The 18,742-nt window shown below is 41.9% G+C and overlaps 1 protein-coding gene across 1 annotated transcript in view; it reads right to left on the bottom strand.

The window, feature by feature from the left end:
• The window catches only part of LOC144272365 (kalirin), a 562,727-nt gene that overhangs the window by 207,416 nt on the left and 336,569 nt on the right, over positions 1 to 18,742 (bottom strand). The window contains exons 6-7 of the mRNA XM_077830366.1: positions 12,143 to 12,265; positions 607 to 798 (exon numbers count right to left, since the gene is read on the bottom strand). Coding sequence (XP_077686492.1) covers positions 607 to 798; positions 12,143 to 12,265 — 315 coding nt within the window. The remainder of the gene's footprint in view (positions 1 to 606; positions 799 to 12,142; positions 12,266 to 18,742) is intronic.

Here is an 18,742-nt window from a genome sequence, read left to right as displayed (position 1 = left end):
TTGGAGCTGCCCTAACTACCTTTATGGACTTCTGATGGTGAGACTAAATGAAATTAAAAACTATGGGTACTACTACAATATTAAATAATAGTAAAGAATTTATTGAGTTTGATTAATATTAATTTGGCCTACAGCCCTTTGTTCTTACAAAATATAGTCTAGTATAGACCTGTATTATGTATGTGCATGCAGATATATACATACGTGCACATACATATTTCACTATCATCACTACTCTCCTACCCACAATAATCCTGAATTTATCCATAGAATAGAGATAGTCCTGGCAGCTGCACGGAAATGCAGAGAACAAGGCAGTGCATTACTGTACCAATGTACCTCACCTATGACTGGGGAGGATCACCTGTAAGGGAAAAGGAATGTTCATTAATTCCTAAGCCTTTCTTCTTAGATTACTAATAAGGGAATCGATTTGTGTCAATTACAGTAGAAGTGGTGATATTGGTGATTTCGACACTTGTCCACTAGGAACCAGATTGAGACTCCCAAATTCACTGCATATAGACAAAGTAGCAATCAGATAAGAGTTTATTTTAGTGGTTACCAACATGGTTGTAGACAATTTTTCAACTCACTGTAACTCACCTGTTCAGCCTTCTGGTGAAATACGGCAGACATGGCTAGGATGGTACTGCGCTCATCCAGAGCTGCAGCAAAGCTCTTCCATTCTTGATCTAGCTGGGTAGAAATTTGTTTAATTTGCTGGGAAGCATAATGGCCTGCCTCTGAAAGCCTGGATGCAACTGACATGATCCGATTGATGTTGACATAGGCATTCTGAAAATTAGGGGGAAAAAAACATGAATAAACAGAAGGGAGAAACACGGCCATTCTGCATCTTCATTACAAATTCAAAACACCATCAGCTGGAAGGATGCAGAGAAGTTGGGGTGAGAACAATCAAGCAGCTTTTTAAATATGCATGAGTTGTAGTTTGTAGACATACTACCTTTCATTCTAAAAATAAATCCTACAGAAATATTTTAGCACATCATCTATTTCCCCCTCACACACACATTTTATTTATTTAGGGGAAATCATCTGCGACACCTGAGATGTCTCTTACCCAATTAGCTTCTTCTCATTTCCCTCTCTCTTTATCTTATTCTTGGTATTTCGGGTACATTCATTCACAATTCTTGGTGCAAATTATAATTGCAGAAATGTTTACATTCTACATTTCAAGAGATCAATGAGATCCCTTAAAAGAGGGGTGCATTGTCAAGAGATGGACTAATACAATTCCTTATGGAGAAGTCCTATAGAATTTTATCGGGATTATACCAATATTGTATAGAAATTTAAGAAGATGTATGAAATTGCTATAAAAGTTATATAGTTTCATGAAAACTATCTTTTCTATAGATTTTTTTAACCCATACCATAGCAGGGATAACATTTTATATTACATTCTAAATGTAGAAGAGTTCAAAAGACCCACTGAAAGCTTATCATTTTCTGTTTGTTTGATGGGAATTTTCCGTCAGGGGTTGTACTCAGCCTGGAAGCTCTGAAGACCCACTTTGTTATCAAGTGGAATTTCAGAAAGCCATTACACAGCAGCATGATACCCCAATATTTCATTACAACATAAGCCTCATAACAGAGAATCATCACAACAATATATTGATGCACCATCAAAATGCCAGTGTCAGGACACTGGATAGCAACAGCCTTATGGCTTTCTGGAACTTCATTTGATGCAATCACCTCTGTCTCCTTCTATTCCTCACTGATGGCTGGGAGAGGCCCAGCAATTTAGGACTCTTTACCTGTACTCGGTATTCTCCAGCTTTCTTAACAGAGGAGAGGTGGGCTCCCATGACAAATGTAGCCTGAGATCTGGAAGTGCATTGGGAACTCCAATCAGACCTGAAGAATCTGAGAGCCACAGGATGAGCATCACTGGTCTAACAATTCCACAACTGGGAGGAATGCAATTTGAATTTCTCGGTCACAAAATCATGACTGACTGATTCAAGGGCTTAACATGTACATAAAATAGTCTAAGGTCCTGATCCTGCAAACACTTGAGGTCATGCATGACTCTATGTAGGTGAGTAGCCCCTGGTGACTACAATGGGACTATTCACATGCCTGAAATTAAGCACACATGTAAGTGTTTGCAGGATCAGGACCTCAGTGTGGTAGAGATGCATAACTTCAGTATGAATACACAGCATGCATAAGTATTAGACAATTCAAATGCAAATCAGTTATTAATATCATTTGTGCCCAGTTACATATAGCAGTGCAGCATATCGTAATATGGAGCCATGATGGCATCCAGCTTCCATTATAAGCCTTATTTTTAGCCCCTCTCTTTGCTGCTCCTATGGCCTTGGTTTGTAAATTTTGCTTGGCTTGAAAATAGCAAAGTAATTCTAAACGTAAAGGAGATTTATTCATTTTTTGGTGCAGTTGGAAGAAAACTGGTAAAACTCGTTTGGAGTTAGAATTACAATTTTAAAATTGCCATGATTGGGGATTTTGACTATTGTCCACTATGGAATGTGTCTTTGGGTCCCTCTAGCTCAAAAGCTGTAATTAACCTGAGCAGTTAGGCTTGCAGCAAAAAGACTTCTAAATAAGCAAGGCTTTCTTCCTGAAAATCCTCATGGCTGTGCTCCAGTCAAGATCAGCTTTCAAACTTTTTAGGCCAGACTTTCAGCTGATCTAAATCAGCATCGGGTGATTGTAATTAATAGAGTTATGCCATTTGCTGCAGCTGAAGATCTGGAATGCTGCTTTTTTTGAAGGACTAGAAAGTCAGTGCAGCAGTTTGGATTTCACGTGAAGAATGAGCCTTTCCTACCGAACTTGGTTTTATTTCCCTGTAGAATTATATCAGTACTTGTAACGTAATGAGCATGACTCAGTGGAAGGAAAACAATTGTGAATTCTTTGGTTCCCAGTAACTGCAGTATATAAATATATTAAATAGCTGAGGGAGAAAAGGCTAGATTGATTGAGACAGAGCAGATGTTCCTAATATCTGGTTTTCCAATTAGGGGAGATTTATATATTTTTATATCTATCTATTTAGATGAGGATTTTCATTAACAAAACTGGAAGAGTACCAATATGTTCTACAGCTAACTAGATATCTTCCACAGCTCTCCCCACTCCAGCAGGGAGCAGAGTTTGAGTTTTGGACAGTCTATACCCTTACTCCCCAATGGACTTTGAGAGCTGCCAAGGGACAATGGGTCTCAGTAGGTTCCCCTGTCATTCTCTGCATGGTGAGCACCAGGTTGGCAGATCTCCAGGGTACTCTATAAAAGTTACTCAGGAGGGCCCCATAAGCCCAACTGAACAGGACAGAGAGAGGGAGAGAGAAAGAGAGAAATTGAAACTAAGATTTTTAAATCACCTTTAAAAAGGACTTCAATGGCATTTCTATATATAGCAATGTCATGTTGTTAAAGTCCTATAGATCAGCCACTTCCAGAGCGGAATCAAGTGCTGAATATGACATTTGTATGTGTGTTCTTATAAAGCTCCCATTTCTAGTACAGCAGGGACACAATCTATGATATTTATATGGCCAGAAGCACAGAAAGTAAATGGCTTGCTCAAGGCAGCACAGGATGTCTGTGGCAAAGCAGGGAATTAAAACAGGTCTTCTGAGTCCCAGGCTAGCACCTAAGCACTGGCCCATTCTTCACCATGTCAGATGCTAAGCCTCTCACTAGTGCAGTACTGAATACTGCTCAGCCAGGGACTTTGATTGCGGGGGGTAGGGTGGGGGAATATTCTGTATGTGGAGGGAAGTAGGAAACTTTTCTCTGTATTTGAGGTAAATTGGGACAGGGAAATCTATCAATTAATTGGTTAGTCTCTAAGGTGCCACAAGTACTCCTTTTCTTTTTACTTCTGATTTAGTTTTTCAAAACCAAAACCTAAGTTCTGCAACAACCCAAATTACTCTTGCTTCCTAGTAATGGGAAAACACTGGAACCACTTCTCCTATCTATAAAGTTTTAAATAAAATGAGACACAGATCTCAACAACCAAAACCCAATTGTTAAAATATTACAAAATCATCCCTCTGGTTTTGTTCATGTTCATAAAAGAGTAAATTGAGATGTTCAATATTATTATAGGAACCTTTTGATCCTAGCAGGAAGTAAACAGAATGGAGAATGTAATGTCTGAGACTTTACTTTTCCTTTGAGCTCGCAAATTCATTGCTATGAACAGGCTCACGGAGGCACTCATTTTTAAAAATACTTCAGGCCCCTACTCCTCTCAGCCAACAGAGGTCTCCTCACGTGGAATTGCACAAGGCCCTTGATTTATGGCTATATGGTAATACAATAGGTCAAACAATGTGAAAACAATATATTATTGTCTAGAAGTGAGGGCAAAAATGTTACAGTTGACATTCTCTTGTTTAGACACTAGGCTATAACTAAGCTTTGGTTAAAGTATTTCCTGCATCACTGGAAACCTTACATTTTATGTATCGTTGCAGACAAGCCGCTGTTTCCGGGAGCCACCTGTGGTAAGTGCCACCTGGAGCCCACACCCTACACTCCGCACCCCCTCCCACATCCCAACCCCCTGCCTCAGCCCTGAATCCCCTCCCGCATCCATATTCTCTCTTGGAGCCAGTACCCAACCTCCTGCCCCAGCCATGAGCCCATTCCCACACTCCAGACTCCTCAGCCCCAGCCTGGAGCCCCCACCTGCACCCCAAGCCCCTCATCCCTGGCCCCACCCTAGAACCTGCACCCCCAGCTGGAGCCCCCTCCCTCACTCTGAACCCTCGGCCCCAAGCCCAGAGCCCCTTCCTGCACCCCAAACCCTCATTCCCAGCCCCACCCCAGAGCCCGTGCCCTCAACCCAGAGCCCATACCCCCTCCCACCCCCTCCCATACCCCTCCCCAACCCCCTGCCCCAGTTTGGAGCCCCTGACCACACTATGAACCCCTCAGCCACAACCCCCAGCCTGGAGCCCCCTCCAGCACCACAAACCTCATCTCCAGACCCACCCCAAAGCCCGCACCTCCAGCCAGAGCCCTGCCCCAGCCCAGTGAAAATGAGTGTGTGAGTGAGGGTGGGGGAGAGGGAGCAATAGGAGTGGAGGAGATGGAGTGAGTGAAGAATGTTTCTCATAGGACACCTTTAATATCTTGATTCCCATTGTAGCCTCTGTAACAAAGCCAGTGGCTTGATGCAGAATTATATTGAATGGCATTTTCTCTCAGCCTAATACAGAAGGCTATAGTTCATGTAAATGATAAATGGCAGGAATTTCCAAAAGATGCCATTAGCCTTTACCAGATAATTGTAATGCATTTAAAATGTATTGTGACTCTCTAAGGACAACATGCATCTCAGTCTAGTTTCAGATAATTAACTCCTTGGCAACAGAAAGGCTGATGATTCCACCACTGAACACAGCACTGTTAGCATGTGTTTATCAGAAAGCGATGACTCACCATTTCATGAGGTAATGAATATAGGCCTAAAACAATCTTGGTGGAGTAGATATGAATAACTTCAATCAGAATAAACAGCACGTATATCAGGTAATCCAAGTGCAAAACTACAATCAATCAGACTTGTGCCCATTTAACTAGGACATTGTGTCTTAGGCTAGAAAATTAACTAGGTTAATGGGATTACTAAATATATGGCAGAGCTCAATGTTTTGTTTTAGTGAACCATGTTATTACATTGGTATAAATATTGTACTACTGTAATAAAGACTAACATAATTCATATTTCAGAACTGAAGAAACAGAAACAAACGTGGCATGATTCACTGGGGGAAAAGATCTACATTTATACTTGTGGTTTTTTAAGAAAAATACTCAGCTGCAGTTTAGTACCTGAAATTTATGGCTCTTCCCCTCTAATCCCCCTCACACACTATACTTCTGAGGAAGGAGTAGTATAGTAAGAATAAACAGTGTTACAAATAGTGTTTCTATAAAAGGAAGTTGGCCCATGTTAAGTATATCAGAATGTATCGGGAAGTGTGTGTGTGAAAAGGTTTGTCCTGAGAAAGACCCTTCAAATATATTTTTCAGCTGAATTTAGAAGATTATTGTAACTATTATTATTATTTAACTTGGGCCTAGTGTGTGCTAGGAACTTCACAAAAATATGTGCTTAAAGATCCAGGACCCAATTCAACTTCCCTTGAAATCAACTGGATTCTTCCTGCAAAATGCAGAGCATCCCTCAGACTACTCTCTCCTCCACAACCTTTCTTAAAGCCCATTTTAGCGTGTTGCCTATAAGAGCTCAACCAATACAGTGCTGTCAACACATGATTTTATCACCAATCTCATGATAGTGGGTGTTATTCTTAAAGCCCCACTTGCTAGAACAGGGGTGGGCAAACTACAGCCTGCAGGCTGGATCCAGCCTGCAAGCCATTTTAATCCTTGAGCTCCCACTGAGGAGCAGGGTCGGGGGCCGCTCCACATGGCTCCCAGAAGCAGCAGCATAGCCTTACTCTGGCTCCTACGTGTAGGGGCAGCCAGGGGTCTCCGCTCTGCATGCTGCCTGCCCTAAGTGCTGCCCCCACAGCTCCCATTGGCCAGGAACTGCGGCCAATGGAAGATGAAGTGTGGCACCTGCGGACGGGGCAGCGTGCAGAGCTGCCTGGCTGTGGCTCTGCATAGGAGCTGGAGGGCAGACATGGCCACAGCTTCCAGGAGCTGCTTGAGGTAAGCACTGCCCGGAACCTGCACCCCTGAGCCAACCCCCACACCCAAACTCCCCGCCCCAACCCTGATCCCCCTTCCGCCCTCTGAACACCTCAATCCCAGCCCAGAGCATCCTCCTGCACTCCAAACTCCTCATCCCCAGCCCCACCCCAGAGCCCACACAGCCAGCTGGAGCCCTCACACCCCCTGCACCCAAACTTCCTGCCCCAGCCCATAGCTCTCTCCCGCACTCGGACCCCCCAAGCCCCAGCCCAGAGCCGCCTCCTATACCCCAAACTCCTCATCCCCAGCCCCACCCCAGAGCCTGCACTCTCAGCCAGAACCTGCACCCCTTCCCACACCCCAACCTCCTGCCCCAGCCCTGATCCCCCTCCTGCCCTCCGAACCCCTCAGTCCCAGCCTGGAGCACCCTCCTACACCCCAAACTCCCCAGCCCCACTGCAGAGCCCGCACCCCCAGCCTGAGCCCTCAGCCCCCTGCCCCGCACCCCACTCCCCAGCCCAGAGCACCCTGAATTCATTTCTGGCCCCACCCTAAACCCCATGCCCCCAACCAGAGCCCTCACCCCCTCCCGCACCCTAACCCCAATTTCGTGAGCATTCATGGCCCACCATACAATTTCTATTCTCAGATGTGACCCTCGGGCCAAAAAGTTTTCTCACCCCTGTCGTGAAATCAACAGATTATAGGAAAATCTCAGCTTTCATTTAAAAAACATCATAAAGTTTCTAGCCCTCATAATTGTGGAGAAAAGCTTGAAAACATGACCTTTGTGTATGCTAAAGCTCAGAAACTAGGAGGTAAAGCAGAACAACCCCACGTATATTATTATTAATTATTACTTTATTATTTCATGATTTTGAAGACAACCTCAGGATTTTTGGGGACCTAACTCATGATTGGGGCTGGGAGTACTGTAATTAGTGGGAGGCAGGTTGAGAGACAGTCAGGTATTATGTTTATATTTCTAAAATATAAGTTGAAGTGTAGGTTCTGAAGATTCCAATGGTGGGAACATTGCAAATGGCAAACAGATGATGGGATGCTTGAGAAAATAATGCAAACACAACCAAGGTCAGTCCAACACGGAGTCCGACCATGGACTGGCAGGACATCATATGCAGAGAAATAACAAGCTGGGCTTAATGGATGTCATGGACAGAAATGCCTGGCAATGTTGTATTGCTCCCTGTGTCTGTAAAGATCAAAAGAAAAGAAAAAAAGAGAAGTGGGCTCTCAACCTAGAGGGTGGCAAACAAGTTTAACAACCACTCTCCCTTTTGTAGATGGGAGTTGATTTCTGAAACTTTTTCCTGTTGCAACATGGGGTTATGGTATGAAGAGGGCTGAGAAACACTGAGTTAAAGCAAAGAAGCAAATGAATGTGTATATAAAAATTATCCAGTGTGACTGCTTTCGTCTCCCCCATTCATCATGTATTATCCTGCAATCATGTACACATACGAGTAACTTTATGCATGTGAGCTCAGAGGGACTACTGATGTGTAAAAAGTAATTCACATACACAAGTGTTGTCAGAATCAGGGCTTAGATTGTAAATTCTACAAGGCAGGGACCATGTCGTCCTGTGTGTTTACACAGCACTTACTACAACAAGGCCCCGATCCTGAGTGGAGCCTCTGGGCATTAGTGCAATATAAATATTAGATAATATGCATAAGTACAAAAATCCATGTATAAATTCAACAGTTATTTTCAGGCAGTCTCCACCAGAAATCAAACAGTATCACCTGCAACTGAAGTGAGACATCACCATAAACAATAAGGAGACTTGATATGAGGACTTCAGTAACTCGGCCAGAGGTTATGGTTCTTTCACAGGAGTGGGCGGGTGTGGTTCTGTGTCCTGCAATGTGCAGGAGATCAGACTATATGATCATGATGGTCCATTCTGGCCTTAAAGTCTATGAGTCTATACATTTTACAAAAGCATTGTGGTGTGGCTTTGTGTTTCTGAATTTCATTGCCTGACACTTTTCTTAAAAAGATGCCTACAAACAGGTAAAAAAAGAATTTTGTTAGGCTTTAAATCAGGGACCCCTTAGGAAAAGATATACACAGGCAGACAAGTCTTGCCATAATAAGCTAATTAGCTCTACTATATACAATTTTTCACCAGGTCCCTGTCACTGACAAAAATATCCTTATTCATGTTTTCTTCATTAAAAAAATAAAATTGGTAAAGATATACATTTGATTTAAAATTAGAGATGGACTGATATTGCAAAGTTCAGTTACAGATCTGACCCAAATCCAGATCTGGACCATACATTTCTGGATCTGGGATTTTCGTCTGTTCCATTGTAGAATAATGTTCTGCCACAAAGTCAGATCCTAATTTCTCTAAATTCTGGCAAGTTCAATTAAGGAATCAGTTTTGGATTCATCATTGTTTGAAATAGTTTCCAACATTATTTGGATTCACATGTATGTATTACCTCTTTGTTTCCTTTTCCCTTAAATAGATACAGAGATTGCAGTTTTGCAACTAAGTGCATGCAGGCGTATCCCTGTGGGGCTCAGGAGTGTGTTTGCACACCTCTTATAACAGGATTGGGCTGAAGTAGCGAGGACTTTGGACAGAAAAGGGTCATTTTTATTTTGATCCTTTTTCTTCCTGCTTTTCCTGCATGCTTTACCGCTGAAACCTACAATGCTGCCTGCCAGTGAAAACACATCTTTAGTATGGCAGTGCAGCTCCTGGAATGCACACATCCCAACATGTAATGCTTCATATCCTTCCAAGTGGAAGTTTGTTCAGATCAAGATGGAGCATCACAAATTGAGGCTCACTCTTTTCTGACTCCATTTCCATATTAAACACAAGTATGAATATGAATTGACCAAAACTGGGTAAGATAAATTTCCAACTCATTTCCAAATCCACTTGACACTAGGGTACAGGGCTGCAGTGAAGCCTTCCCGTGGCTACCACTCCAAATTATGCCCCTTCTGTGATCCTTTGCAGGGTGGAAGTGCTATTCACACTATAGGTCTACACTACCACTTAAGTCAATCTAACTTACATCGCTCAGGGGGGTGAAAAAGACACATTACAGTGAATTAAGCACTGTTCACACTGGTGCTATGTTGGCAGGAGACACTCTCCCACTGACATAGCCTCCACCTCTCACAGAGGTTGAGTAATTATGCCGACAGGAGAGCACTTTCCTGTTGTCATAGAGCATCTTCACCCGATGCACCATAGGGACACAGCTGCATCAGTGCAGCTGCACTGATATAGCACTTCTAGTGTAGACCTGCCCTATGGAATTGTGTAACCCATGGCAACTCTCCAGAGAGCCCATAAAGCTGCCCTCCTTGCACAGCTATGCCAACATGGTATAGAAACCCTCTCCATAATGCTCAGGGATCACCAAAGTCACCTATGCAGCTGCACTTCTCAGAACCTCCTCCAAGCACTCGAAATGCAGGGCTCCACTGGTGAGGAGGGTCTTGCAGGAGCTATCTGACCCTGGAGAGTTTCAACCAGCAGGTAAAGCTTTAAGGCTTCTGGCAAGTGCCAATGAGGCCTTCAGTTGGGTAAAGTTTGGGCAGCACTGAGTTATGGGCCATCTCCTGGAATGCTTCTACAGTTTCTTTCTGATTTGGTTACAGTCTCTCTTTATTCTCCCATCATGTTTTTATTATCACCTGATACTTTGAGGATTGTCCTATACCTATCTTCAACTGTCATAGTTTATAGTTCATCTGTTTGAATGTCAACATGCTTAGAGCATTTTAAAAAAGATTAAAAAGAAAAGCAACTGGGAAATCATTTCTAAGGGAATTAAAGAAAAACCCCAAAATGAATTTGGATGCATTATGGTTATTTACTGCATAAAATGAAAACATCGTAAACACACACACAATAATTAAAACATATCCTCCTCCATCGGCTGGGATCATGTTTGTTTAGTCCAGATGACGCTGATAGATAAGGAATATGCAGAATATAAGATAAAGGATTTTGGAGTATTATACACAATATTCCCCCCTTTAATTGTGTTTTAGTTTTGTCACAGTAAAGGGAGGATAACATGAGAGTAGTTATTATCATGCATGAAGCAGTATTAACTTTTCATCAGAGACCCTTCCATGCTGTGGAAACTCCTCTTGAGGGCAGGGTCCCAGGGCAGCAAAGGGAAGGTAGGTTAAATTTTCTACTGTATTCTGCTGAGTGATAGTTTCTTATTGTTAATTTAGCAACAGTCAGGACTCCTAGAGCCTGTGTTTTGACATACTTTTGAATTAAAATCACAATAAATACATAAACATACATAGCACCTCTTATCCACCACTGAACTGCAGTGTTCTAATGAGCACACAGCATGATGGTTTAGTGAAAAAAATAACTAGCCCATGAAAAAGGCAGGGGGAATTTAGGTCAATGGAATATAATTACCTGAGTTGGAATTTGACCAGGACACCAGGGTTTCATTCCTAATCTTATGACAAGTGCCATGTGGTCTTTAATGACCACAAGTGGTCAGGATCTCTGTTTTACATTTCATCAGAAAGGCAGCTGATCCAGCAGCACAGAGCCTACTTGCAGCATGCAGGGCCATGGCTCACGAGTGACTTATGCCACAAGCTGAAACAACTACAAATTGCTTGGAGGTCTCTCGTCCCAGTGCCAACCTCGCTTGACCCTGCGTCACTTTACAGAGAACTGACAGAAACACAGCATGAAGTGGTTGATTGACTCAGGGCATTTTTCCTGTAGCTGACAGTTAATATTGAGAGAGAGGGGACAGGACTATTCCTATCCTATGCCATTTCGATAGGATGCGTGCATTCATTGTTCTAAATTAGCACAATGATCAAAATGTCAATACATTCTGCCCCAATTTTTGCACTGAAAGCATTGCAGCTTGCAGACACAAATGCTGTATACTAGGGAAGACCAAGTAAGAAAGCAAGGCACTTCCAAATGGACAATGATTAATTTTTTTCATCTCAGGTAATGATGAGTTGCATCCAAAGTTGCAATCAGCTAAGAAAAACAAAATCTGATTCTGGACTCAACTGACAGTTTGATTAGATTCCCCTATTTGGATTTTTGAGGAGCAGCCATGTGGGGGAAGAGAAGTGTAAATTATTAAAGCACTCAGCTAGTGTTCTACTGAGTCTCATTAATTCCATGTCAAGAAAATGCCAAACCCTTAAAAATACTGTATTTGTTTTCCAAAATGTAAACAGCTCCACAGGACTGGCCTGGTTTTAAATCAAGGAAATGATCATATAGCAACATCAGGGCTGACAAGGTAACTTCCCAGAACAAAGTGCTGCTGCCCCACGCCCAGCCTGACCTTCTTTAATTCTTCACATCTCATAGGTCTGCAGGTCTCCTTTGAGTGGACGCTCATTCCTGTCCCTTCCCATCTATATTTACAGTGCATCTCTGAACTTACCATGGAATTCATTGCAAAATGATTATGCTGTGTCTGTAAGTCGAGGGCATGTTGGTAGCTCACTCCAATCTCTGTATGACTCTGCAGGAACAATTCTTTGTTGTGGCTGATCCAGTCGAACATCTATAGAAAGTTCACACCAGACAAAGAAAGAGTCAGAGGAGAAAAGAGTAAGATCAAGTGCAAAATACAAATATGAACGTTTCTGACATAGATTTATGCGAATGACAAAAAATGATTTAGTACCGCCACAAAAAACATCCCTTATCTGAATAGAGTGTATTCAAACAAGGACAAAATTTAAGTTATTACCACCTTCTCTATGAACACACATGGTAAGCCGGTCTCTCTGCAAGCTGATCCTATAGTCCTTTCCTATACTTTGTTAGGAGTTCCATAAGTAGAAAGACTACAGTGACAGGGCCTACATTAGAAGTTATTCCATTGACTAATGCTCTGGTGGTTCATAATGTTACCAGAACCTAGGAATGGACCACTAATCTTTACACAATAATGATTTGGTTTTCTTCTTTTTCTTTCTTTGTAGTATATGAATAAGCTCCTCACATGTTTCAGCTAAAAACCAAACTGAGGTTTTACACTGATTTTTATTAGTACTTGCTCCCCCCAAAAACAAAGAGCAGTCTTGCTTCGAAACGTTAGCTTACAGTGAAACACACATACACATTTTATTTAATTCTATGGTCCATACTCCTGTCAGTGTCTCATTGCTCTTAGCTCCATTTCAAAGGAAAACAGATGTCTAAGTAGTTTGGTATGTTGGATTTAACTCTAACAAAATTCTGTACATCAGTTTTATTAGTCTCCATCTTTTATTATATAACACCTGACAACCAAGGAGCTCATTTATGAATTAAATATCACAAGTTAGCTATTAGGTAGATAAGGATTATAATACCCATTATTCAAATGAGTGCACTGAGGAATAGAGAAGTTAATTGACCTGTCTAATGTTACAGAGCCTTTTTGAGGAAGAGCCAGAACAGAATTTAAGTGTCCCAACTCAACATCCTGAGCCTTAATACACACATACTCACACTATACCATTGCACAGTATATATCACCTCAATTTTCACAGATAGAGGAACTGAGTACGTAAAGGTTAAGTGATTTGGTTAAGGTCTAAGCATGTTAGTGGAAAAGCTGGGACTAGAACCCAGCAGCCACGGCTGGGATCTATAGTTTAATAAAAAATAAGACTCCAGAGGACATTCTGTGCTAGATTACAGCTCCAAGTTATGAGCTATGACCATTAAGACAACACTTCTTCTCATGCCAAACAAGTCCTACCAAACCAAATGGTTTTGCCTTTAATTTTACTGACTGAAAAATAGCACCTTGATTGTTTTATGTTTCCCTGTAGAATAAATTACAAACAAACTAGAAGTCTTCGTTCTTGTCTGGCACTGGTTAGGCAAAAGATGAACTCAGATTTTCTTCCACTAAACCCTGTTTTATTGTTACATTATCCTCCCAACCCACTCTCACACAGTTTGTCTCTTTTGTCCACCTTTTATGTGCTTTCTGACATGTGGAGAGTGAGTTCTTTAGGTCAAGGACTGTCTTGTTTGTTAAATGTCTGTACAATGCCTAGCACAATGGGGCCCTGATCAGGGTTCCTAAGCTGTACCAGAATACCAATAATAAATAAATGAATAATACCAGGAGTACAGACATTTGGTGGTGCTGTACAGAACCAGTACAGTCATTTGGTGGTGCTGAAGAGGCATGAGGTTTTACATTGTTGTGAGTGGGAAGGAGGCAAATGAACAGCTTAGCTACAACAACCATATGCTCAAGTGATTGCTACAAATCTTTGTTATGCTACTGATGTGACCTCAGATAAATACCAGCATCCAATCAATGGAATAACAAAAAGTTTGACTGGTGACACCTTAAGAACAGAAAGATTCTAGCATCCGCGTATTATACATTATTATTATTTCCCAAGGTCAGTTCTCCTCTGCCTGTGCACATATAGGTTCCATTGGCATGAAGAGTTACACAGACATTTAGGCTGAAAATAGGCTCTGTACATACACCTCAAACTCCTCTCCAGTGAAGTTGGATTTTGCTCTAAATGCTCATTTCAACATTAGGATTTGTTCTAGTCTCACTGTGTAGAGGATTTTACACAAGTAACATTTAATACCCGTTACATCAGGGAGAAGAATAAACCTTATAAAAGCTCTAGTAACACCAGATTTAGAGCTGTTACACTGACCCCTGCTCCAAAGACGAGTCCTACCAACCTGTCCCCTTAATGTGTTATTTTACATGAATTTATTTGCAGGAAGAGATTTTGTACCTTATCTTGTATTTTACATTTGCTGATGGAAGATATTTAGGGAGAGATTCAGATCTCCATCACAGCATTGTAAATCCAGAACAACATTGTTGACCTCAGTACAATCACGCCAGATTTACACCACTGTAACAGATCAGAATCTGGCTGCTCACTCATTATTTCAGACTGTGAAATTGACCAGATTCATTCTGGGATGTAGCCACTGTTTTCAAAACACCTTTAGTGATTAAACTGAAGAAAACAACCTAATGTAATTCAACCTAAAGCTATCTCAGTGCCTCATTAAGAGTTAATACAATTTGAGTAGAAAAGAATTTAACACAGCTGTGGACTCAAGAAAAGTATTACCATAAAACAATACAGATATTTCAAGAGTAAAGTTCATGTCCAAACAACAGAGTTTTATCTCTCTGTTTAGAACCAAACCAGATTTATCTCAAGCAGATACATGTTAAATGTGAACATGTTTTTAACCAAGCTAGAACCATTTAAGGAAAAAAACCTGGCTGAAAGCCATTGAAAATAAATAGTAAATCTAGTATTTTATGCACAGCAATGCTAAATGGAATCAACTTGAATTTAAATGATTAATAAAACAAAACAAGTAGTAACAGATTATTTCTGGGGGTGAAAGAGCGCTTTCTTCATCTTAGCCACAATTGTATTATAGAACAAGGATCTGGGTTAAGTTAAGCCATATTTATGAACTTTGAGGTAGAATAACTGACTAGGAGAAAAATTAAAATTTCAAATGAATAAAAATGTATCCTTTTGTCTCGTTTAATAAATCAAAACAAACAATAGTAATTGAAAGGGTACCTCAGGAGCTTTGAGCTACACACAATCCTTTTCTGTGATGCCTTCCAAAAATAGTTCTTCATTCATGTTCATGGACAGCAGCAGAATTAGGAAGGCATTCTCAACTATGTTTCAGATTTTGACTGTATTTATTTATGTTACTCCAAATTACTTGCAGGGCCTGTGGCAAATTATCTCATGTTGATAAGGTCCAAGATTTAGTGTGTGACCTTCTCCCTCCACCTACTATAAACTCCCATAACATGGTAAACTCAGGGAAGGAAGAGGTGTGTGATGTCCTGGCTTTCAAATCCAGGCCAGTGAGTTTCCACACACCTGTCATATCCTGACCACCATCTGATGTCTGCTGAAATCTGGCTAGCTAAAGAGCTAGCAGAACTATAGCCACAGCCAAGGCACCATCCACGAGACCCTTGACTTGAGGATCGCCGGGCTCCACTGATTGGTCCAGCCATGCTATTTAAGCCAAAAGGTGACAAAGAAGTTGTCTGAGCAATTAGGTGATTCCCTGCTGCTGCACTGGATCCTGCTTGTGTCTGCTTCCTGCATGCTGTATCCAGCCATGTTTCTGATTCGTGCTTCAAGCTCCTCCCTTGCCCCTGCCCATGGTACTAGTTCCCACTGTGCTCCTGACTGCTCCTTGCCCCTCTGCCGGTTCACGCACTAACACCTCACCTGTGACCATCGGTGACTAATCCTGGCTCTGACCCTCAGCTCTGACTTCTGACTCCGACTCTGGCTTGACTCTGGACTCTAGCATTTGGTATCTGACCCCAGCTCTGACCCTCAGCTTCGTATTCACTTGTCTCCTGGCTCTGGTAATCAGCAGTTGACTATGGTGCTGATTCTCAGTTCCACTCCCTGACCTGAAAGCCTGTTCTACTCACTAGACAACACCACCTACATCCTGGTCCCTAACAAGATGTTGAGTTCCTTGGAGCTGGAGTATGTGTCTGACAAGTGGCAAAAGAGGCCTAGATTCAGCAAAGCAATGAACCATTACATATGTGCTTTGATGAACAGGGGTGTTTTGTTGAATCTGAGCCTTAGCAGATACTAGCAGGTGGTTTCCTATTACTCAGGAAAACTGAGGAATCACATTCAGTCTGGGCCAGGACTGTGATAAAGGTGGAAACATCGGGATTTCCCGGGGAGGAAGAAGAGGGCTCACATTGTTATCACCATAGAACTCTGCCAGCATTGAGTGGTTCATACTTTCACATTCCTCATCATGTGACACTGAAGCATGAGTAGTAAACATCACAGAAGCACTTGTGAAACCCCAATCATGTGGTGGTAAGGAGACAAGTTTTCAAAATTCATGAGCCACACCCAAAAAACCCCCCCACAAGATTGGCTCACATGGGATTTTTTAAATAACAAACTGAATTCTTTTTATTTGCCTTCCACTTTTGAGCTCTTGGGGTTCATGTTTCCAAGGTTTTCTCTGCAACCATAAGGGGTAGAAATTTACTATTTAAAAAAAAAAAGAAAAATGAGCTTATCATATAATAACATGACTCCAGGAGTTGGGGCTTTAAGAAAAAATGCTAAATGTTGCAAGACCCGTGATAAAATCATGAGAGTTGGCAACACTGGAGAAGAGAGGTAAGTCTGTCAGTGTGACAGCACTGGTTGTCCTGGCTCTGGTTATTGGTGTAAGATTTCCTGAGATGTTTTCAGGTCCAATAGCTTTCCCACTTGAAAAACACTGGTGTTTCCTGTGTTGCTAATGTAGATGAAATGAGTGTGTTCCTTGGTTTGCTTCAAAGACTAAAGATGTCAGCAAAGCGATGAGACAGTGATTGCTATTTCACAGAACCTGCAGGGGGAGTTCAAACTGAAGGGCTGTCTTATGAGTCCTGTAGAAATGTTAAATAATTTAACAATAAAAGGTTTGGTTAATTTCTCTATCACAGATTATTTTAAAATAGGCCAGATTTTAGGACTCAGCCTGCAGATAGTTTTCCTATCATTAAAATGTGTTACTTAGCACTGAATCAATGGTTTCCAACCCATTTGTGAAAAATATCACCCTAATCTAGTCCAGTGATTGCCATTATATTAATGATTCTTTAATTACTGCTACGGTTAGCATTCCAGCTTATTTTTTTAATTGGAGTGACTGACTGTCAATGACTTTTCGTATGCTAATCAGTCTTACAGCCATGGAATTCACACTAAATTTTATGAAAGTTTGAAATAACTCTAGGATTGGACATTAGATGGGTTAAAACACATGAACCAACAATTCTCAATGTCTCCCATATTGACACTTCTCCACACAGCTCCAAATAATCTGGAGACCAATTAAGCATTTAGAATTTCTAAGTGACTGTTCATTTTCTTATTTTTTTAAAAACACAAGTAACTTGCAGATAACTTCTAAGGTGATTATCATTGTCGTCTGCATCTCTTGTGCTACATGAATGAATAATGAAAGCACACACTGAACAGTGCTAAGTGCTACAAAAATTGCATTTAATGGAGGGAATTAGTTCTTCAGTATGAAAGAATCATAAGATCCAAGCATTGTGCAAAGAGCATTCTCACAAAGGTTTGTTAAACTATTTCCCCTAAGTTCAGTGCCACTCTTTAGTGCTTAAATATCCCCCCTAGAACCCAGACTGAGCCTACTAAGTTTATTTCATTTGTGAGTTAGGATATAAAACTGTATCTCCACTGCCCCATCCATACCCTGGCATTAATTAGCTCTGATTAGCTCAGTTCAAGATGCACAAAACATTCTAAGCAGGCTCCAAAACCGGTGGTATTTTGTCAGCAAAGTCCACTGTTGACTGGGAAATCCAAGTTAAGCAGCATGTAATGGGATCAGGACTCACCACTGCGTCGCCTCCTGCTGGTCACTTTGTGAATTAGCTCAGTCCAGCTCCGGAGTGCCTTCTGCGGGTGGTGTCTTGCCCGTTGTCTGTTCTACTCCACTGTTTCGGACCCATGTTGCTCCACCACACCACTTCCCCTTGGCCCTTGCACCCTCTTGGCCCTTTCTGGCAGGGGCCTGCAGCCTAGCAGGTAACAGGCCAGAGCTCACCCTCCGCTCCCCTGAGCCTGCCCAGCACTGCTCTATCTCAGGTGCTCTCCCTGGGAGCCAGTCCTCCTCCCTTGCTTGTCAGGAAGAGACTCCCCTCTGGGCTGCCCCAGCAGCTGCCTCCTGTCTGGCTCCTAACAAGCTTCACCCTAATTAGCTGCAGATTTCCACAGGCTCCCTAGCTGCTTCTGCCCCACCCCCTGCTGGAGTGGGCCACCTGCACCAGTACACAGCAGACCAAAAGACAGATCCCAAGTTGATCATAAATGAATGATAGTTCTAAGTCTTACTGAGAGTGGAGGAGGGTACTGCCTCCTTGCTTCAGATCCTACTGGCTGATTCTGTTACTACAACTCATTAGGAATTGTTCAACAAAACAAATGATTTGTGGAAACATATTGGT

The sequence above is a fragment of the Eretmochelys imbricata genome, chromosome 11, assembly GCF_965152235.1.
Source record: "Eretmochelys imbricata isolate rEreImb1 chromosome 11, rEreImb1.hap1, whole genome shotgun sequence".
Taxonomy (NCBI): Eukaryota; Metazoa; Chordata; order Testudines; family Cheloniidae; genus Eretmochelys; species Eretmochelys imbricata.
The sequence above is the reverse complement of the archived record's forward strand: the minus strand, read 5'-3'. Positions and strand labels throughout refer to the sequence as shown.